The following is a 24,246-nucleotide window of genomic DNA, read 5'->3' as shown; positions in this document are numbered from 1 at the left end:
CATGACATGACATGACATGACATGACATGACATGACATGACATGACATGACATGACATGACATGATTGGTACCAATGGATTCCTTCGGTTTCCTAGTTTCATATGATATCCGTAGCTTCACTCTTGCCTGAAAACTGAACCTACTAGAGCCTCTGAAAGAAAGTAAAGTCAGTCTGGATCGCGGGTCTCAGAGTTAATAAAGAAGACTAAAAAAGATGTCCAAAGTGGTATAGCTGAATCTACGATAAAATTACACCCGCACTGGCTTTCATCCTCTGCAACTCACATAGTACATGCATGCATTGTTTCCTGTGAATCCCTCGTGTGAATAATGCACTGGTGGAAAAGAAGGACTGCCAGTAACAAAACAAAATCTACAGTTGTATATAGAGAAGCAGAAGGCAAATACAGTGGATGGATATGGCAGAAAAATGCCAGCAATAGATAATATTATAAATGGGGTTGATATCAGGAAAAGAGAGCAGTGATACACACTAAAGAACAAGACGACAGACACACACACACACACACACACACACACACACACACACACACACACACACATCAGTGGCTGTTAGGACTCAAAACCTGCTCTCAGTGTGTTTGCACAGACCCAATGATCCACTTTTCTTTATTAGAGCCACATGCTTATGGGTTATTAAGTATAATCTGGTGATCTCACAGCTACTCAGCACACTGTCTTTCCCAACTACACTTTGTTGTTGTGCCAACACCCTTGTCTAGAGGAGTTATTCACTACTTCAACAACAACAGGAGACTTGAGCCCATCCATTCATTCACACACACTGACACACACATACACACACATAAACACAGAATCAAACACCCGAGAGCCCCGACAGACTGGATACACCCATATAAAAGTTGCTCAGACAGACACACAAACACACACCAGATAAACCTGTGAAACAATGTGAAACTCTAAACAGGGTGCGGCTAACTGTTGGCTCAACCTGTCGGCACCTGTGTGACCTGTGGGTGTGTCCATCTTCTTTGTTCATAATTACAGTCTGATAGAAGTCATGTTTGAGAACAGATTTGCTCCCTGTGCTACACAATGGTTTTTTTTTCTATCAGAAAAAAATGATTCAAAGTGAAATCAGCATATCCACTAAAAGGTCTGAATAAATCGTTACATTCCTTGAACAACTTACCGTGGAAGTAGGCAAACTGCAGGTAGTCGTAGTGCAGAGGCAGGTAGTTCTCCATGGGCGAGAGGCGGCCTGGCCGGGTGGCGAGGTCTCGAACACACTCGTGTTCACAGTGCAGCACCTGAGTGAAGTGATCTGCAACAAAATGGTTTCACATCAGTTTTCAGATCATCAACTTCCCTTTGAGATAGTAAGCTGCTTCTTAAATGTGTCATTTAGCTTCTTATTTCATTGAGCGTTGGTTTAGGGGCTGGATGCAGACATAGAATTATTAAAAGTTCGTAAAAATAACCAGAAAACTCATCTCTGATGTAATATTCACAGGAAATAATCTGCTCAAAATTCATCCAAATCTCCTGTTTTACACAAACTTCCTGCAGTTATTGCGTTCACTATTTGGGTTAATTGTTTAGTTTATCAGTTGTTCTGTACTGTTATTGTTATGCATTGAATATAATATGAAATATCAATAAAATATGTCACTTAGTCAGGGGTCGTCAGTTTACTCAATGATAGAAAAGGGGTCCCTTAAGGAAAAAAGGTTGGGAACCACTAGGCTATACTATATAGATCTCCACTGAACATCATCATGTGTCCCTATGCTGAAAATAATAAGAACTATGTATAAAACAGATGCTGAAAGTTGCTCTTAAAGTGCATCAGTTGCATCTTTTGTTCCCTGTTGTCCAGTTTTGGTGAAGTGTTGTTTTTTTTGTTGTGGGGAAAACATTGGAATGAGTTTGCCTTAATGAGCTGTATCAAATCAAATAACAGCATGTCCAACATCATGTTGTTGCCTGTCGCTTCGAAGCAGATCAGCTAAATGTTCCCTTAGGGGTCGACAAACAACAGGATTCATTACCACCTGAGGGACTACAGATTTCACAAGGCGCTACATATCATTTCCTTATGTCGAGCCCCGAGAGAAGAGTCATCAGAGTGGATGATAGCATGCTTATGTGTGTGTTTGGTGAGCGTGAATGTACAGTGAGGTCACTCCTGAGCAGCTGCAACGCTACTTTCCTCACCCTCCGACAACAGAGTTGTGGTCTGTTTCGATCTCTTCGCAAGTCTCAGAGGAGCAGAGATATGAAATGTTTTAGGCCAGAAAAAAGCAGGCTTGTAAAGGGTACGCAGTTTCTAAAACCACTACGGGAGGAAGTCCTCCTGTGAAATACTTTCTCTTTTATTAAACTCACATAACGGATTATATTACTCTCAAGAAAATACATACGTACAACACAAATAAACGCCATAATCACAGACTGCACTAGAGTGGTGCTATGGAAAATAATCCCCTGATTGTAAGTAAAACAAAGCGCGGCCAAAACTAATTAGCCGTCTTTTCTGTGTTTATGCAACCCGGCCGTACATATTTGAGACAAAGCACACTAGTCAGCAATTAAGCTGCGGCTACTGCACAAAACCCGCCTCAGTTTCCAGAGAGAAAGGCCTGACTCGTGTCATCAAAAGCACCACTGACCAAGGTAGATTTGAGTGTATAAAAGTGTAATCACGTAATTATGATCTGCTGTGGATACACACATCTCTCCACATCAAACGTGTCTGATTCTCTGCAGGAAGACAGTTATTGGCTGCGCACCATGTTGTGAACAAGATAAAACAATAACACAGCACATAAAATGGTGAGCGAAGTGTTTGTTATTTATGGAGTTCATTAAAACTGTATGACTAACTCAAGGTGATGAAATAACCCTGAGGCTCTCCTCTCTGGTTCTGCCAAATTGATGAATACCAGCGTCTGCTGGGTTGAGCTGTAACTGTCTTATAGTGACCTCTGTCGTTGAGCTGCTTTGTTGTGTTTAGGACACAGAGAGCAGCAGGGAGAGAGGGAGGAAACAACTATGGAGACGGGGAGAGATGCAGTTTTCCAAACCATACCCCATCCGTACAGGCACACATTGGCTTTGGTTTATTTCCTTAGGGTATTAAGTTGCATGCTACTCAAAATGAATAAAACGGTAAACAATTAGTTGCCAACTTTGTCAAATTTAGGCTTAAATCCCTGTTGAGAGCTATAACTGAGAGCATGGCAAAAGGTTACCAGGTAGTGTGTTCAGGTGTTAGTAAGAAGCTCTAAAACCTGAATTTAAACCCAGAATTTAAAGGCCCAGACACACCAAACCAACATCAAAGAATTAGCTGCGACAAAGGCCGCCTGTTGCGTCGCATCACATCGCCTCACATCGCCTCACGTCGCCTGTGTCTTGGCCAGAAAGTTGAACTTGAACACACCGCAAAGACTACAGCCAACGGCCGACTACCACTTTCGTTCTCCGCCTGCGTGAAAGGAAATAACTCTCCACAACAACAGGTCGCGGTAGTCTGTATTCGTCATTCAAAAAAGGGAAACCGGAAGACCAAAGACAGTGGATATACAAGCCGTTGTCATGATACAAGGCAGCGTTTGCTGACCATTTTCACACCACTTGGCTTCATTCCAGATGGCCATATTGTTGTAAAAATATCTATAACCAGAAACTGAGTGCACCAAACTGGAAACCATTCATACAATCGACACTTTCAATTGGACTTCAACACAACAAGAACATTTGCGATTTGTAATAAATACAAGAATGTTCCTCTAAGAAAAGATGCCAAGAAAAACTGGCCACTAGGCAGGTATTATGCAAATGTGTTACTTGGTGACATCACCACGTAACGGAAAGAAAAGACGGGACTTCAAGCAAGGTGTTTCAGGCAGTTCGGGAGCAGTGTTTCTGTGGGGGGAGAGTAACTCCCTTTGGCGTGGACTTTGGACTTTGTATCTCTACAGAACTTTTACATGCAAAAAAAACTATATGGCACACTAAACGAAAGGGAAAAAGCATAAAAGCATAATAGGTCCTCTTAAAAGAGAGACAGAGAAGAAGAAGAGACAGTCTTGTAGTGAGTCAGTGGGGGTTGTGGGTGGACTCAGGCTGCTATCCTGGCCTTGGTTCAGGCTGTTTTCCTGGACTGTCAAAGATGGTAATAGAGCATGTCAACCAAATCCCAGGACTGTAACTGAAAACAGCTCAGCTCAGAGGATCACTCAACACATCGGCACTAACTGGAGCTCGGACCGATCTTCAATTCAGTTGTTATTTTTTTATCATTTGATTTATTTCTAAGAGACTGCGTACAATAATATAACGTATTGATTTAGTGTAGAGTTTTCCTCTGGATACTGCATGTTTTCTAGTGTAGAGTTTGTCAAAACATACAGTGCAGGCTCAATACTCCCAAAATCAATATATTGATTTGTCAGTTAGATCAGCAGGCTGTGGTATGTGCCATGAGTCTTCCACATCATGTCTTCTTAACATGTCTGAATGGCATCATAAGAAGGGTTTAGTGATTCCCAAGGGTAACGTGGTCTTAGATAACATTTTTAAGTAAAGCCATAAAACCCCAATACGAGCTGCCTCGTCCTTTTCTGGATGCAGTTTTCCAGCCAATTCAATAATCCAAGAGCTCAGTGCTGTGGTAAACCATACAACAATGAACAACAATGAACAGCTGAAGGAAGTCTGGGATAAAATCTCGCAACATCTGTGTAGAGGACCTGATATGTGTGTCCCTTGTTTGTGTTGGGTTGTTTTACCTCAGATTACACTGTACTGGCTCTGCTTCGAATTATATGAATCTGCTCTGAAGTCTTGGCAGTTAAGACGTTTATTTACACCTTTTTATCTCCAAGACGTTCAAGCCAAACCACTGGCATATAAATCTCTGTACCTCAACATGTGGAGTGCCAGGAAAAGCTTAGCAACCGCTGAAAACAAATATTGATAAAATAATTTGAAGCTTGACTGTAACGAAAAGTCTATACTTCTTGTTTTTGTCTTTTGTGGTGTTTTGGGGACCTTTTTTCCCCCCAAAGGTGGACAATAGAGAGTATATGTGTATATATATATTACAGTATATGATATGCATCTTAATCACCAACAGTCTATATTTCCAATGCAAAATCTTAATACGATCACATAAACACAGCTCCCTATTTTTTATGGCTGTTATCCCTCGTCTGCCCTTTGACCCAGTGCCAACCGCCATCCAGTGCCAAACCGCTGCCAGGGAGATTTGATCACCTAGTGAGCATGAAGGCTGTTGTTTGGCCTTGTCTAAGCGACCCCAGGCTCTGTCAGCACAACAAAGCCCGGCTCGGGCTCAGGGCCACGCAGCGCAGTCAGACGTGTTGGTGGAACAGTCACGATACGTTGATAAAAATGCTCCACAACTAAACACTCATTCCTTTCATTGAAAGACTGTAATGGACCTCTGAGACTGTCAGAATCAACTAAAGACAGGAGAGCACTGTCAGAGGGCGGTGTGTCTAAAAATGAACACAAAGTGGTATTTTTCAAATCAACAGACAACACGAGGCGGGGTTTCTCAGAATTGCAGAGAACATCCGCACAAGCTTTCAATGCATTGCAACATGCAGGAGGTGGTCAATTAGACATCGGCTCATACCAGCAATAAAATATCACAATATACTATATCATACTGAAACAGCTCTAATGTCAGATGCCATATTACTGTTGCACGTTTCTTTTTAATTAGTGCCAGCTGTCATATCAACATCAACATGTTGTTGTGATGCAATACAAAGAGGGTGTAAATAATTGAAACCACAACCTAAACAACAAAGACCTGATTCTAATTAGAAACTCATTATTTCTCTGATTTTGCCATTTCTAAGAATAAACACAGCTGATTACACCAACAAATCATATGCAAAATCCACCTCATGTCCATGTTTATGCTGGGATTTTAATATAATATATATTGCCTTATTATTACCCTGGTTATTTTATATTACATATGGAACTCAGGGACATGTTTTGTACTACTTGAGGATACCCATTGGTCTGTTGTTTTGAAGCCTTGAGTTCGGCATTTTGTCCGTTGCCGTCTACATTTTGAGGCGTCGCCATCTTGGCTTTTCTGCAACCAGAAGTGACACCAGAGGGTGAAGCTAAGTATAGCCGAACACTGAATAAGACATTTTTAGGTGACCAAAATGTTATAATTAACTTTCATGAATAGAAATCACACTGTGAAAGGGTTAAAGTTTTAAGACGAAAACACGGACAACTCCCAGAATGGACAACGCTGTGGTAGCAACTTGTCAATCACAAGGTAGCCACGCCCTAAAGCATCCCCTGCTTTATGGTCTATTTGACTCTAAATGGGACCATAATTTACCAAATAAACATCATGTTGTATTGAAGAAGACTTGAAACTAGCGATTGAGACCATAAACTCATGTTTACAATGTTTACTGAGGTAATAAATCAAGTGAGAAGTAGAGTCATTTTCTCATAGACTTCTATACAATCTGACTTCTTTTTGCAACCAGAGGAGTCGCCCCCTGCTGGATATTAGAAAGAAAGCAAGTTTAAGGTACTTCTGTATTGGCTTCACTTGTCAGACCTGGAGGGTGCCACCCGATTTTGCTACAGTAAAAATCATACGGAAACAGCTTGAACCAATGTCAGATATCACCTTACAGTTTATGGTGCTAGCTGTCATATCAACATCTACATGTTGTAATGATGCAACACAAAGAGGATGTAAATAATTTAAACCACAACCTAAACAAGAAAACTCTGGTTCTAATTAGAAACTTACAGTTTCATTATTTTGTCATTTTAAGAATAAATACAGCTGATTGCACCAACAAATCATATTCAAAATCAACATAATGTTAATGCACACATGTTTACGCTGGGATTTTAATGCAATATATTAAGGCTGGACGATACGGTCAAAATCTATCATGATGATATAGGTCATTTCATATCTCGATAACAATATATATCATGATATAGCATGTTTTCTGGTATTTCAATAAATAAAAACTCTATATGAAATAACCACATGGTAAGAGCTATTTTAGTATTCTCAAATGAAATTTTAGCGCAAAATGAACATCATTGTTTCAAGTGAAATTATAAAGAAAAAAAAATATTTCCATATATACACATTTGCTTATTGCATTGAACTGAGTGATAATGTAAACAAAACCACAATGTTCCCTCAAAATATTTCAGATCAGATTGTCTGAGAAATATAAGTTAGTATTTGCTTGTTATTATTATAAATTTAGACAACATAATTGTTGTATCCATATATAATTTCATCGCAATATGAATCCATTGAAAGACGATAAATTATCATATTGAATTATCGCCCAGCCCTACAATATATATTGCCTTATTATTACCCTGGTTATTTGCATTAAATATGAATTGTAGAATTGTAAATATGCAACTCAGGGACACGTTTTGTGCTACTTGAGGATAGATGCATGTAAACCTGTTCAAATGTCGTCTCTTACCTGATACAAGCTCGTGCAGGCTGTAACGGTAGCGGAGATGGTCGTGGCCCTCAAACCTCTGCGGCCACTGACACAGGGCCCGGCACTCCGAATCCGCTTTATAGTACTCCACCAGAGCCGCCTCGAACAGAGCGATGGCTCCTTCGTGGTCGCCTTCATCGTACAGCCTCACTGCTGCTGCGAAGGAGTGCTGTGACAGAGGAGAGACGGAGGATCATGGGAGTTAGGAAGGATGGGATGAGTATTTACAACCTCCGGTGTTCAGCACAGCTCTTTATGATATGCTGCTGTAATGAGGTATTTATTTATTTTTGACAGTTTTATAAAAGCAAATGTTTGTTGTTCATACAAGTTTTTATTTACGAGTCCTCTGGTGCACATTAAGTTTCCTGCAGCAGCAGAAATTATCGTTTGTTTGGACTAAACAGACGAAGAGCTGGGTGGGTGCCAAAGAGGATTCCCACTGTCACTTCTTTATGAAGACATTTAAAATAAGATGTAATATACATGACTCTATGGTTCCCATAGGACAGTTGCTTTGGACAGGAAAGTAAAGGGAAGTCACAGACACACAATAACTTTCTAACTAATTATCAGTCCTGTTTTAAAGTTTAGTTGATATACAGTTGGTATGAATGATATTTACTTAAGTACTGTACTTACTCACTTGACTTGAGTCCATTTAATGCTACTTTATACTACAACACCATTACATTACAGAGGGAAATATTGCACTTTACTTACTTTTTACTACATGTATTTGACAACTTAAGTTACTACTAAGACTAAGAAACAAAACATATAATTCAGCCAATAAATTATGATATATTATTATAGATCAAGTTACCCAGCAGCATGTAAAATAATTCAAATTAGTTCCACCTTTACCAGCTGCAACATTAGTAAGTGATGAACACATTAATGCATCAATAATTATGATCTAGTAATCTGAAATGATTCATTCTGCATAATGTGTACTTTTATTACTTTAAGTATATTTTGATGATACAATTTTTTAACCTTTACCAAAGTATGATTTTAAATGCAGATTTTTACTTGTAACAGATTCGTTTTTTCACTGTAGAATTGCTACTTTTACTTAAGTAAATGATCTGAGTACTTCTTTCACCACTGTAAATTAAAGTAGTTAGACTTGTACTGTGTGTGTAGCTTCAGAAGGTGCTTTTGGAGCTCATATGAGTTTGACTTGAAGATAAAGAGAGAATAGACGGGTAGAGAGTGAAATGAGCATGAAGGATCCAAAACGCTTTACCACAACCAGCACTAAATGAGTTTCCAGTCATTAAACTCCATTAACATAAAGGCCCCTTCATACAGTGACAACAGCAGGACATTTCCCTTTAGGAAAGACGTAAAGTGGAAAAAGTAGCCAGACATTTTGGCCAGGATTGAAAAAAGATGGCAACAGGTCACACAGATGATTGGAAACACGCTCAGGTAAGAGCCATACTTGCCAACCTTGAGACCTTAAAAATAGGGAGGATTTCAGGACAAATTTGAGTTTAAGGGACTTTGTTCCCTGCATTCTGGTGACTTTAAAACAATGAAAATAGCAAAATAATAAGTACACCGTAACAGCAAACTTTTAATTTTATCCTTAATTCTCAAGAAAGAAAACTGAATAATTCGCCCCTCTGGCGTAACATTGGCGTGTGAATCAATAGCGTAAATTAATATTCATCAGTTTTTATAAATTTTTTGCCCCTGCTTGAGGATTTCTTTCAGTTAGCTCTCTCCGTCTCTCACTCACTGAATTCCCTTTCAGACACAATGCAACCACTGCACCACTGTGCTCTTAAACCCGTCATTTCTAATGGCTTGCGCATCGCCGGCTTTCCGCTACGTCGAGCAAAACCCAACTTTGGGCGCTGAACCCAGTGGCGAGCGTAGCCGATCGCTGCTCGAACTCGCTGTGTCGCAAACATAGACTGCTCTCTTCCGCGGGAAACGACATTTGGTGTAGCTCTGTTGTCATCCGGGTGGAAACAGTAGAGCTTATACACGCTGTACATTAATAGGTAAAGTGTGAAAATTTGCCATAAATCCGGAGAAATACAGGAGGATTTTGACCCCGGGAGGAAACTGGGAGAGGGCAATGAAAAACGTGCATCTCCCAGGAAAATTGGAAGGGTTGGCAACTATGGTGAGAGTGTCAATAGGTAAGAGGCATGGAAAAAGCATGGAAAGAGACAAAACTAAGTGAAAAATAACCAAAAAGTTAACACGTATCTACAGTATATCCTGGCTTACCTGGTGAGGCCGGGCTTCTCGGTCCACAAAGTGGTCCTCCTCCACGCCCTGCAGGTCTTTGTACTGCTCCAGGTTCTGACCCATCTCAACATGTTCTGGGTTGGCCTCGAAATAGGTGTGAGCCGCCGCCGCTGCCTTGTCAGGCTGCTTCAACTACAGAGAGAAGAAAGAGAGAGAAGGAAAGAGAGATGTTATTAAATTAATAATAATAACAGAACAGACTTAAAAAAAACTGTGATGACACAAATCCAACTGTGTGGTTGACAAAGGTCAGTTTGTAACTGCGAGAAGTTGTTTGCTCGGTATCTGCTGAAGTCTACCAACATAAGAAAGCATGTTTTTTCTGTTAAATCTTTCACAAGTTTTAAATTACGTGTAAATAGATTTTAAACATTTAAACAGAAATTGAGTCGTTATAAGTTTAACTGCTTTTAGAAAATAAGGAAAAACAGACAGATGTTCTTCTGAAGTCGTTCCTGCAGGAAGAACAGACTACTCGCCAAAATACGAGGGTGCATTCAAGCGTTTCCTGTGAATCAATTCTTGGCAAGTAATTTTAAATCCACTAGAAATAAGTAATATTTCTGAATTTGACTCAGCACAAAAAAGAAGAACTGAGCAGATTTACAGGGACGCACTGTTCCCATCCACATCCTGTCATTAGAGAGAGCCGTCATTATTACTAATACAGCTAATATGATGGATGAGGTCTGTGCACTCAAAGCATATGATCTTGATGGATGTTGGGAGTATTACAACAAAATATCCTCCATCCTAAGAAATGTAGCTCACATAAACACAAGAGAAAAGAGACAGTTTGCTGCTGCGGGCGAGATAAGAGAAACACTGAGTGGTGAGGAAGTGTGTGTTGATGTGTGTTTGTGAGCGATAGTGATGCTGAGCAGACTTGCGGATAAAAGGGATGAAAGACAGCAGCTGGTTGGCTGATAAACTAATCCAAACAGTAAAAGTCCATTTTACAAATGACTTTAGAATATGTTTCATATACCAAAGTTGATGTACGCCATCGTGCATGGGATTTCATGCGATTTTTAATGTTTTGCACAAATCAAAACGGTTTATTTATTTATCGGTTTGAGTAATTTTTTTAAGAAAAAAAAAAGTCAAAATTCTTTGATTCCAGCTTCCTAAATGTGAATATTTTCTGGTTTCTTTACTCCTCTATGACAGTAAACTGAATATCTTTGACTTGTGGACAAAACAAGACATGTCAGGACGTCATCTTGGGCTTTGGGAAACATTGATCAACATTTTTCACCATTTTCTGACATTTTATAGACCAAACAACTAATCGATTAATCAAGAAAATAATCAACAGATTAATCGACAATGAAAATAATCTTTAGTTGCAGCCCTAGCAGTGACAGACAAGAAGCAAATAGGAGCTTAATATGTCCAAATTAATATAACATCATACTAAAAAGGTACCTTACTATGTTTTTAAAGAATGATTGATTAATCTGCCAATTATTTTCTCAATTAATGTATTATTCATTCAGTTTATAAAATGTCAGAAAATAGTGCAGACGTCTTCAAATGTCCAAAAACCCCAACGATATTCAGTTTATAATTGGAATTAATGAATAATGTAATAATAATAAAATAGTTGATTCATTTTCTTTTGATAGACTCATTGATTAATTGACTAATAGTTTCAGCTCTAGATCGGATGTCCATTTGTCAGAATTTGTCTGCATATAAGACAGGAAATCATATTTTTAGTTGATGTTGTCAACAGCACACTAAAAATATATTTCCAGTTCCAGATATATTTCAAAACAAATAATCTAACAAAACTAACATATTACCACATATACGTGAATAGAAGTTATACTCCCCTTCCCACCATGACCACAGCGTTCCTTTAATATCTGAGGTATGTAAACCTCTACTGTCTGTCTGGTATTACACAACGGTCGTGTAATACCAGCCAGCTCAGCGCAGAGATCCCAGATGTCTGGTGCTGGTTTCTTGTAGCTTTAAGATGCTCTTTTATCTCGTAAAAACACGTCATTTCAGAAGAAGTCGACCATCAGAACATGCCTGGTCCTTATCAGATAAGATCCTAATCATGCTCAAGCCTCAACATGGGTCGCTCTATACAAAAGACCTCCACCGCACAGGTCCATGAACTCAACACAGACACTCAAGAGAAAAACAGTTGAGTGCTGCCCCTGTGACCTTTGCTGCTCTCAATCTGCTCTCCTTTTTCCATTCATTCTCTACAGCATACAGGACCATACTTGCCAACCTTGAGACCTCAAAAATAGTGAGCATTTCAAAACCAAAGCTGTCAAAATAATTGTCAGTTGCAGCCCTAGAACTGGGTGAAACGTGAGGAAGCAGGAAACAGAAGGAGGATGACATGCAGAGGAAATAAAAGACAGATACAGAGAGGTGGAAGTAGACATGGTCAGAGACAGAGCTTGACCTCTTATATCAGCAACATTATCTCAGTCACAGTATCTCAGAGACACCTCCTGACTGCATTTGTTTAAATCCTTCTTGTTCCCAACAGGTGTGAATGTAAAGCAGATCCCAGTGTTTCACAGCTGAGAAGGTCAGACTGGAACGGCTGCCAAAACACAAACTGGCTGAGAGCTTCTCAACACACTCAGCCCTCTGTTTTGCCACTCAGCGCTGTTTGCCAGGAAAGACATTTGTTGTTATGAAAAGCCTTAGTGCTTTGTCTTCCTGGGGCGTATTAACAAGATAAAGCTCGGGAATTCCCACATTTATACAAGATTTGAGAACTATGTAGTTCAAGAGTATAATGACCTTTTCTGCACACGGCTGAATGCACACAGTCCCACGTAGATACAAAAACAAAGCGCTTTGTGTTCCCACAAAGTCTACACAATACATCATAAAACTGATCTGACAGAAGAAGCAGAATTCCTTTTGCTCCCACAAACAACCCACTTCTTCGTGAAGAATGACTCCCCTGACACACAATTGGGTCTCTTTCATGTGGTAGCAGAAGAGGCAGGAGAGAGAAAAGCCCAGCTGGACACACATGGTTTCCCGTAAAAGGCCAAAGAGAAAGAGTTGAGGTGGCATTCCTGGTCAGATCACCTGGCTGAAGCCACTGGGAGACACAGCTTGACGACTAAGGTCTGTTATGGCTTCTTGTGCAGTCATGTGCATTGCAGTATTTTTATGAAATACTGTATGTGACAGCTGAAGAATGACTCTAATAAGAGCCAGGCCAGAGTTCAGATAAAAATAAGTTTACTTGACAAATAAGGGTATAACATTTGTCCTGTGAATGATTCATCGAATCCAAACAACAGGGCAGATCCCTCCTGATTCTCATTAAATACTTGCAGTGGGTTTTGCTGTTCCATGTTGCTTTGTGGTGTCATTTGTCTTATTCACATGGACTACCGGCCCTACACAGTAAATGTGGTGCCATGCTGCTAGATTTCCAGTGCAACTACAACTGCTATTAATTGGAGATCAATATGCAGCTTTCTGAAACACCAACAACAGCTGTCAGGTTTTGAGGCCTTCAATTTGTCCAACCCGGTATCACACCAAAGAGTGTACTAGACCCGTCTGTCCACCAGAGGATAGCCTGTCAGTGTCACGTTTTACTTCAATGAGGCGTGAATATGACACACGTATATGAAAGTCCAGAATCAGCAGGGGGCAACAAAAAACGTAGGTGTCACCTCACTTTAGGTTTAAGGCCCTGACACACCGGACAGTTTGAAGCCGTCACTGAGCGTCTGTCGGCCTGGTTTTTGCGGTGTGTCCCGCACCGTCGGCTCTAGTCTGTCCGTGTCGGAACATGTTGAATCGACAGCGGAGCCCGTCAGTGAGTGAAATCAATCTGATTGGCTGTTCAGCTTCAACGAATCAGTACACAACAAGAGAAACGGAAGTGAGGAAAGCAAACCAACGAGTAAAGTCAAGAGGGCGCACACAGAAGGCTCTTCTCATAACTGCAAACGCCGCTTTATTTCATGTACGCATCATAACAACGACTTGTATATCCGCTGTCCTCGGCCTTCCGGTTTTTCTATTTGAATGACAAATACAGACTACCATGACCTGCTGGTGTGGAGAGTTTTTTTCCTCACGCAGGCGCAGAACGTACGTGCTAACTGGCCATCTGCTGTAGTATTTGCAGTGTGTTCGAATGCAACTTGTCGGCCAAGACAAAGGTGACGTGAGGCGACGTAGCAGTTGGCCTTCATCGCCGCTAGTTCTTTGATGTCGGCTTGGTGTGTCTGGGCCTTTAGGCAACAAAACCACTTACGTCCGGAAACAACATAACATAAGTATGGAAAACACATCACAAACGTCACTAACTTACAAAACGGCCTCCCGGTTTAAAGCCCTATGTTTGTTGGACCCAGTAAGCCGTCTTTCTCGCTTTTTATTCTACGTCACTAGCTCTGAGCGTAGCATATGCATTTACATTGCAGTTAGACAGACTACATGGCGTACGAATGACACACCAAAAGCAAGAACAGTGTTCTTATACATGCTTTAGCCTTGTGCATTACCATGTCATTCATACAATGTTTTCGTGCATCATCATATAGCAAGAATTCAATGACAGAAAACGTGAAGAACTGCACTGACATGCACATTTAAAAGTAAATGCACCGAGTTAAAACCACTTCGCTGACTGAGTTCTTATGAAATATGCAGATGTAAATCACAATCAAGTAAAGTATAATAGACTGCACATTGGGGAAAGCTGAGTAAACCAAAAACCCAGTTGCAACAATTTAGCACACAATAAAACATGGAATGCATTAAACGCTGATGAAATCAGTGTTAGTGTATGTGAGGGCGGGTTTTTCCCTCTAACTGATGGCGCAACCTCAAAGACACAACCCGGCGCTTTCATCTGCTGCATTCCTAAAAATGCACCCCAAGGTTATTGAGATAGGAACATCCTCCTTAAAGACACTGTTAACGACTTGGCTTTACTGGATTTGATAATAATCTGCTGATATGTTCAGTCCAGTCTCCTGGAGACTAAACAGCAACTATCACAGCTGCTGGGTGTGTGTGTGGGGGGGTGGGGGGGTGGGGGTAAAGCAAAATCAGGATTGTTGGGTTTTCATCATCAGCAACAACTCTTACAGCCTACAGCTGAAAGTGAAACAGTAAAATAAAGCAGATATCTGACAGCACAAACAGGGACGCAGGAGAGAAACTAAACCTCAAACCACAGATAATTGGTTAGAGGCTACGAAAGTACTGAGAGCTGAACACACACAACGACCTCTGGTCTCCTGCACAGACATGAGTTGAGTCTCGCAACAAAGGCTTGTTTAAGGGAGAGAAGGAAGATCACCACAGGTTGGCCGCGGCTGGCGAGACATCACCACATCAGGTGGGTTGGGCGCACCTTGGCCCGACTCTGGAGAAAGTCAATTTTAAGCACAGCTCGGCTCTGCGCGCTAAAACTGATAATAGAAACACAAATCAGCGGGCACGATTTGACTCAGCACGGCAAAAAGTACTAAAGGAAAAGCCCTATATTATTCTGCAGCCACATACCTGCACTCACCTGCCTCCACCTCCTCAGCCCCTCGGGGACAACCTGGCTCAGGCCAGAAGGTCAACTGGAGGAAGAGGGGAATTACTCCAGTACACCATCCCAGCACAAACACAGCTGTGGTCGGCCACTGCCAGATACACTGTCCCGAGAATAGACATCTCAAAACCTGGGGAAGCCTTGAACATGGGAGACTCGTTGTATTTTTCCTCTTCTATTATGGGGTTTTCCTAGCCACGGCTAACATTAAAAAAAACATACGATGACCTAAACCGTAAATTTCCACTTGACATGTAAAAAGAAATCCTGTTCAGGAGTTATCTGGAACAAAAAAGACCAGATCCAGTGTGTGTTTCAGTGCATGGCTCACACATGGGTGATAATGGATTTACAATCATATTTCTTAACAGCACCTGAGTTCACACATACAAGATGGTCACTTCTACTTAATGGAGACAGATAATTCAACATGGAGGATTTCTGGGAGTCTGAGTGCTGTATCAAACTGTCAAAAAACCCCAAACAGTCCAAGAGATTGTGAATTGAAAACACATGCTCATATATCAACCAGAGCAGAGTGAAGGGTTGCAACAGCCAGCCCCTCAGGATGACGGAGCAGAAATCAATCATGGGTTTAAAGTGAGATTACCGTTATACTGAATGGTGTAATGGAAAACAATACAGCCTAGAAACAGCAGTGTATGGGTAAATCAAAAGGACTGTCTCTCCTGTGTCTGCCTCAGAGGAGACAAGAAAGTTGTCTTCTGTGTAAACCTTAACCATTGTGCTACTTCTCTCCATAGGAGTGAAAGGAATGGATGAAATCAATATATTTGTTCAATTGTTTTTCAACTTGCAAGTCAATGTTATTGAAGTAGAACTACACAATAGAAATATTTGATCTGAACTCTATCAGTGAATTCTGACCATAGACTGTATATAAAAGTGGACGACATGACAGCTCCCCAAAAGTGAAGCCAAAACATGTCGATCGACCCCCTGGTGGCTGGCTGCACTATAGGTCATAAATCCCGCCCCCTCCATGTTAGCGGATGGGACATGGGCCAAACTAAAAAGTCAAAGTACACCTCAAATACATTTTTCCCAAAGACGGTTTCTATGATTTCAGGTAGTTGTTCACGCTGGTGTTTGTTTTAAGCGTTAATTTTTCTCATAAGTTTGGTTTTAATTAGTTATTTGATGCTATAAAAAGGGGGTGAGACGTCATGATTGACAGCTGCTCTGAGTGAAGTAACCGCAGCCGAAAGCTTGGGAATTGTACAAGAGAGGAGATCTAACTTTTCATAACTGTCATGAGTCTGTGTCATAGAACATGTGTCAATATGATCATGAATGTGGTTATAGAGATATTATGGTTAGTTGTGTCTTTGTAGCCAAACCGCTACCGTGGTTCTAAAGCAGCAGTTAGGTGGCTCACGCTAGCAAGCTGCAGCCGTGCTCGGCTTGTGATTGGCTGACTGGGTGTGTGGGCGGGACCTTGATACCACGGCTCCAGCCACCCAATCAGTACTGTGCAGACTCCAAATGACGTCAAAATCTCAATATGGCAGCTCCTGTGTCCAGGATATTTTGGCTTCACTTTTGTACAGTGGGAGGAAACTGAGACGCGTCGTCTATCTTTATATACAGTCTATGATTCTGACATTAAACTGGACGAGATTTTAAAATCACGGCGACACTAAAACTCTGCCACTAAAAGCAAACCCTTGAACACATCACAGACGTGTACATCTTGTACCACATGAGTACATTTTTCCTCTCACATGAATTTCAAAGGAGCACCTGTGGAGGTGAATAACTACCACTCAGTCTGAGCCCTCAGTTTGCCCTCCTCTCTAAACAGCAGCCTGTGTTAAGAGCTGCTGGACCGCCCTGCCACTCTGAGAGAAGCACTCTTGATGTGGGCACTGGGGAGTGCCAAGGCAAACGCTCATTTGCATGCCTTTCTCCTCTGGGCCTCCCGCCTGATTCACAGGTATGTAAATAGGCTTGGGCCGGCGCCACAGATGCAGAGATGATGTTGTGACAAAAAGGCACGTATACTAAAGCAAGCCTGGAAACAGTTACACAGATGGCTTGTCAGAGGCAGAACTACCACCCTAAAAAATTAGAGAGGAGCTGGCAACAAGTGGTCAACTAGTGTCAAACCTGGCAACCGCAGTCCTGAATACTTGAGTGACAAGCTGTTTCAAAGAGTTTCTACAGCTCCCAAGAGGCTAGGAAACTCTTGTGAAGTAGAGAGGGGTTAGTGTTCAGGTTAACAGTGGACACAAGAACAGCTGCAATAAATCAGAAGACGTCCATCAGCAGGGAGGATTTCAAGGTTAGAGAGAGTGTCCTTCAGACCTCCGGCTGCGAGTCTAAAGGTCGCAGTATGCTCCAACCAAACGTGCTTGTGGTTGTGTCTGAAACTCCTCCACCCAGAACTTTCTGATGTAAGATTTGAGGGGGAGCTGCGTCCGACAATTTTTTTGACTTTCCGAAACTGACAATCTGATATTCACACCCACTTCACGCTGCGATTGGCCAGATGTGGGGAGGTGACGAAAGTGTCAGAAAAGTGTTCAGTGTTTGAACTTCTCTCTCAAGCATTTTTCTTTGGTTACTGTCACTTTTCGTGTAAACAACACAATAAATGCTTTCCAGAAAAGACTGAAAGTGTGTGCTGTAACCTCCATATTCTCTATGATGGTCGCCTTCAAGTGTTTGAAACAGCTTTAAGAACTTTTTCCTTCCCACACCATCGACCGACATGTCATACGAACTAGTTAGTTTCGAGCATACCCCTGCCTTAAAGGAACAGTCTATAGCATTTAGGGGGATCTATTAGCAGAAATGGAATATAATTAGGGCTGTCAATCAATTAAAATATTTAATCGCGATTAATCACATAATTGTCCACAGTTAATCGCAAATTAATCGCACATTTCTATCTGTTCAAAATGTACCTTAAAAGGTAGATTTGTCAAGTATTTAATACTCTTATCAACATGGGAGTGGGTAAATATGCTGCTTTATGCAAATGTGTGTATATATGTATTATTTTAAATCAATTAACATAAAACAATGACAAATATTGTCCAGAAACCCTCACAGGTACTGAATTTAGCATAAAAAACATGCTCAAATCATAACATGGCAAACTGCAGCCCAACAGGCAACAACAGCTGTCAGTGTGTCAGTGTGCTGACTTGACTATGACTTGCCCCAAACTGCATGTGATTATCATAAAGTGGGCATGTCTGTAAAGGAGACTCGTGGGTACCCAGAGAACCCATTTTCGACCACCGAAGTCCTCCTACACGCTTGGCACACGGGAGAGGTTTCAATCTGCAACCTCACCGCAAGATGCCGCCACATGTTACACACTGTACCTTTAGGGATGTGTTCAGACCAATGAAAAAGCCTTAAAACACGTTGATGTACTACTCAGGTCGGACTTCCTAGATCACACACCGCTCCAGCCAGTTTCCGTCTGAACTCCACTTCAGTGCTAATCACTTACGTCTCACAGCTGCAGTTAAATAAACCATTTAACCTGCTAAATCTCGACTGACCCTTCCTGAAAAGATGCATTAAATCATTACTGGCTTCTGGCTACCTACAGTACACTATGGCACCACTTTGCATTGAAAGCATTCCAGCTGAAACATCTGCGAGCGTGATAACTGCGTCCTTATACAGCCAATAATGGTTTTAAGGCCAGTGAAGTGAGAGAGGTGGTGTCTGTTTGCTTTCGAAAGGTCAACGTGATACAGCTGTTTAGGAATGTACTGCGGAGGAACTGTCAATTATCGGACACACAACAAAAAATGATTTCACCTCAACCTGAGCTTGTAAAAATTATTAAAGGAACGGGATGGAAAGAAAATACAGCTTGTCCTTAAATCAAATTAAAGTGGAACCCTGATAATAACTGCCAAGAGCTCTTACCAATCTGAAACTATGGACATACATCTGTGCTGCACAGCTGGACCTTAAACATCCAGCCATCTGTCTGAGGAGCACAGTTTGTACCTATCCAGGGAGTGTTTAAATGGGAAGAATATTTACTCCTCTGTAAATGCAGTAGTCATTTCTCTGACCAGACCAATAGCTCAGTTTACTGTCACTAAACCAATATTTGTGTCAAGAGATGGAGGGTCTGAGGCATATTTGTGACAAAGGTATTTATCTTCCAAACAAGCAAGTAAACCACATAATCATCCGTCTTTGGTTTGGCCAAACATTTCAGTAGTTTAGACACTCAAGGCGTGAAGTGAAGAAAGAGAAGAAAGTCCATATATGAAATGGATCGCGGTAGGAAATACATTTAGTAAGGGGTTGTTGCTTCTTGCTTGGCTGCAAGTTTATTAGAATGTTTGGGTATCAAGACTCAACACTTTATTGGTAGCACACAAACGGTGTCCGCAGCATCAACAACTGTCAAGTACTGACACCTTCATTAGAGTTCTTGTACAGCTGCATGTGTTTAGACAAAATTTAAAAGGTGCTAAATGCGAGATTGGGAGCATTTCCGTTGCTTCTGCACAGCTCTCAACATGGTAACGGCTGAGCCGGCGGCTCATAGCTAACAGTGCTAACAGTGAAAACAACATTTTGCAGACAAAGCTTGGGAAAGAGGCTCCCTCCCACCTCCCCTGTTAGTTTATTTGCTTAGTTTTGCTCAATTCCTGGATGCCTCTGGATCACGATTATGTTATTTGATCCCATAGACACTGAACAGTTGAGCCAAGATAGACTAATATTGCTGTTTGACATAACTTCAGACTACACCAAATGCATAAAAAAAAGTCTGTCCTAAGTTTAGTTTAGTTTAGTTTCTGATTCTGGGAAAAACAGTAAGAACTACAGCATCTCTGAACTATCTCTTGAACCAAATCACGCACATAAGCTATTCGGTGATCTTCTTTTAATAACTAATGCAATATTTTTTCACGTCCATTCACTGAGCCTCTCCTAAAACGGTTTGGAGCCCCCCTGGGGAGGCACGCCTCACACCATGAAGACCTCTGTTTCACGATATTGTGATGGCATTTTTCACTCTTTTCTGATGTTTAACAGACCAAAAATATTAATCAATCAACTGAGAACATAATAAGCAGAATAATTGATAATAAAATTAAAGGTTAGTTGCAGCACTAGTATTGATTAAAAAAGTACATCTATCCGAACAACTTATTGAATACTGACATGGGACGCCCAGTAGTCTCTCTACTCGTGTCTGGTATCAACAATGTGTCTTTGTGGTTTCCACCGTCGAGGTCCATTTAATTAATGAGTTTTCAGCTTGAGAAAACATGTGGCACTTTAAGAGCCTGGCACTTCAAAATGAGCATCTGGTTGGAGTACATTTCACAATAGTTGTAAATCATTAACAAATGGGAGCAATATTGGGATTACATTTGTCTGGCGAGAAGCTGTATAGGCCCCCTGTCTCTATCAAACCGAGCTTTTTATTGCCAGTGATAGCCGCAGCAGCTATGCTCTGAGGGGAGCTATTGGCACCACCGCCTGGCACGAGGAACTCGCTGTAGGAAAGTTTGTCTAAATGGCTGATTACCTCCCCATGAGGCGAGCGCCCCACTTCCTTCCACTCTGGATCCTTTAAAAGGCAAACAGCGAGTGCTTTGATTGACGATTCGAGGAACTTCAGAAATTCTTGGAAGTCTGGAAAACAACTTATGTCTGTTTTTGAGTGTTTACACTGGAAGATCCCCTTCTGTAAGACAATATGTATCCAACCAGACTTAAATAGGGTTTGACGAGATGAAGAAGACGACATCGTGGTGGACTCACTGAAATCCACAGAGGCAAAAGGTGCTCATGATGTATGTGTGACGCTAATTGGACAGGAAAACATTACAGCCTCTACAAATTAACCTCTCCATCATGCTCCCTTTAAGTCTTTCGTTTCATTAACTCTGTCGCTTTGAAGGACAAAAAGCTGCTTCAGCGCATGCTTACTGTACACACAGGCCACATAGTGTCTTCACTGTACGCTGGAGTTGCTTTATAATCTCAGCTAAATGAACCAGACAAGGGTTTGTTTTTGCTCTGCTGCTAAATCAAATAACACCTTAACACAAGACCTCAGATTTTTGTCGTGCCAGTCAGGAAACCAGTCAGCCGGTCAGCGTGTACATTACACGCAACATGGCTAACACATTAAGCACATGCTGTGGAAAAAAAAAAGCTTTTCCTCTTAGTGATGTCATGGTTAAAAGTTGTCCCCCTTGATGTCCTCCCTCCCTCTCCTCCTTGCTCTCTCCATCACCTCTTTCTCTCATCTGTCCATCCTGCTGATGGATCAGCACAGTGACCTCTTTATGCCCGTCCTCACCCCACCCTGGGCCACAGCATGTTCCTCCTATAAGGTCATGTCAAAGGAATGCCTGAAAAAGCCTCACCGCTGTCGCTGCTAAAAAGCCTCTTTCATTACCCCGTGATAGGCACAGGAGGCGTGACGGCGCTCACTCTTTCCTTCACCGGCCTCCATCCGTAATCCGTTTTGAAAATCCCCGGCAGGCAGAGACTTTACATTGAAAAGAAAACAGTGGTAGAACAATAATAATGCCACTGTAAACTGGAGCGAGGCTTGACTTTAGTGTTGCATGCCCGAAGCTGCTGGCTTTGATTAGGGGGGAAATGAGTGAATGTACTTGACCACAGTGACTTGAACTCATAGGGAACCCAGAATGTGGAACAGGCGCTCATGATACAGAATCAATAAGTTATAAAACATAAAAATAGAATATAGGAGTAGAACAGACATTCCCGTTCAAATCAACGTATCAGGATGGTCAGAGTAGCGGCTATTTTTATATGTACCGCTGCCACAGCGACAGTTGCAGCGGGCTGACTTCCGCATAAAGTAAGCAGACTTGTGCCAAGTTGCGGATTCCTTTTCCTGCTGAGGTGAAGTTTTGCAGTAACGATGACTAAACGACCAGTAGAGTAGTAACGTTACAAGGCACATAGAAAATGTAAACTAGTCAAATTGATACACGGACATCAAATATCGATCTTTTATTACATTAACCTCTTAGACTGCGGGGCCATCGCGGGCTCAGTCTTAAAGCTATTGGTACTAACCATGTCATGTTAGCTTTTCGGGAAGAACACTAAATAATGCTCCAAACTTATGCTACATTTTTGGCGCGGAAAACCTGGCATGGCCATTTTTAAAGGGGTCCCTTGACCTCTGACCTCAAGATATGTGAATGAAAACACTGAGATGAACAAAGTGAAAACTGTATCTTATTAGATAAAACAGATGTTCACAAACTGCATAATGTGCAGTTGAATATATCGCAATATATCTTATCAAAATACTCAGCATATCGCAAAATGATTAAAATCGCAATAAGATCGTTTATCGTGACTTAAGTATTGTGATAATATCGTATCATGGGGATTCCCACCCCTGATGAAAACACAGCTCATAATCTGGATCAGGACACTCGTTTGTACATCTGTAGTTGTGTCTGCCCTGTGGCTGACATCATTTGGGTTGAAGAAGGAAACGACTGCTTCCATTATTCTCTCCATCTCCAGTGACAGCCCAGTTAAGCTTTGTGTGTTAACACTGAGAGACTACACAACCTTTTTCTCTAAGCTATCCTGAGGACACCCGACACCACGTCAGCTACTGTATCCTTAGTCAACCATCACGCTCGTTCCCATGTCTGATCTCGCTTCCTGGGCAGCTTCAGCACAAGGCCAGCTTTGTGTGGAAACCTCGAAAACACGAGGTGTGTACGCCTTAAGCAGTGCAGACGGGGTGGAAAATCACCTATAATGTCTTCCTCCTCCCCGGCCGCCTACATGCCCTCCTCCCGACACCTCTCTCACGTTCCCTTCTGCCCAAAATACAGTAACACACACACTCTTTTCTCTTAGGAGCTTCTAAAAACAGCTGCGTACGCCCAGTTGCCCACTGACCTACGTCTTATTTTTACGCTACAATCCTCTGATCTCCGCCAGTTTCCACTCGCATAAAGGTGCCTTTTTCATGACTGGATAAACACTCTGACTGGTCCCAGTAATGTGAAATGTGGCTAACAGTTGTGTTTTGTCTCTATAACTTTGCCTTTGGTTGAGGATGTGGTGTGTGTATCGAAGGTGTATACAGACTGGAACTGCGGCCCACACATGTTATACCACAGATACTAGCAGTCAGAAACCTCTACTGTGTTGCAATACCTTATAGGAATAGTTTAACATTTTGAGAAATACACTTGTTTGCTATCTTGCTGAGAGTTACGGCGTGTCTACGTGCCTCATGTGTGTAAATTATTCTTCACGGCCCTTAATATCGTTGCCCATCTTGTCATTGCCATGTCCATTTACGCTGTTAAATCCAAATGTTTTCATGTCTGTTTCACGTATATTGTGATGTGTTTACACTAGCCGTGTTTCTAGAAGCATAATTCCAGCTTAACTCTCGGCAAGAAAGTGAATAAGCATATTTCCCAAAACTATTCCTTTAACATGTTTTTCTCAGAATTCACCACTATCTCAGAGGAGATAACAGGAGGCCAAACCACGTCAGATACTGTGTAGACCTTTTCCCTATTAAGCTCCAGACATGAGGGAATTTCCCTTCTGAGAGGAACATTACGAGGAACAGCACATTTGAAGGAAACATTTACGGGCACGCCACTCAGAGACAGGGGTCAAAGGTCACCCTCTCACATGAGCGTGGGCGCATTCAGTTTTTCCACTGTAAAGACAACGGGCTGGAAAAAAAAAGAAACAGTGAGCATGATGTGGTGTTTAAGTATTAAATCTAAAGCAGACAAATGTTTAGTTCAAACACAACAGCACAAAGGAGGACGCTATGAGGAACTGTGTAGGTGTGTGTGTGTGTGTGTGTGTGTGTGTGTGTG

The 24,246-nt window shown here is 41.5% G+C and overlaps 1 protein-coding gene across 1 annotated transcript in view; it reads right to left on the bottom strand.

The window, feature by feature from the left end:
• Window positions 1-24,246, bottom strand: part of p3h2 (prolyl 3-hydroxylase 2) — a 75,704-nt gene that overhangs the window by 14,760 nt on the left and 36,698 nt on the right. Inside the window, exons 2-4 of the mRNA XM_074635252.1 lie at window positions 9,793-9,945; window positions 7,522-7,711; window positions 1,176-1,307 (exon numbers count right to left, since the gene is read on the bottom strand). Coding sequence (XP_074491353.1) covers window positions 1,176-1,307; window positions 7,522-7,711; window positions 9,793-9,945 — 475 coding nt within the window. The remainder of the gene's footprint in view (window positions 1-1,175; window positions 1,308-7,521; window positions 7,712-9,792; window positions 9,946-24,246) is intronic.

This window comes from Sebastes fasciatus, chromosome 5 (genome assembly GCF_043250625.1).
Source record: "Sebastes fasciatus isolate fSebFas1 chromosome 5, fSebFas1.pri, whole genome shotgun sequence".
Classification (NCBI taxonomy): Eukaryota; Metazoa; Chordata; class Actinopteri; order Perciformes; family Sebastidae; genus Sebastes; species Sebastes fasciatus.
This window is presented reverse-complemented; position numbering and strand designations above follow the sequence as displayed.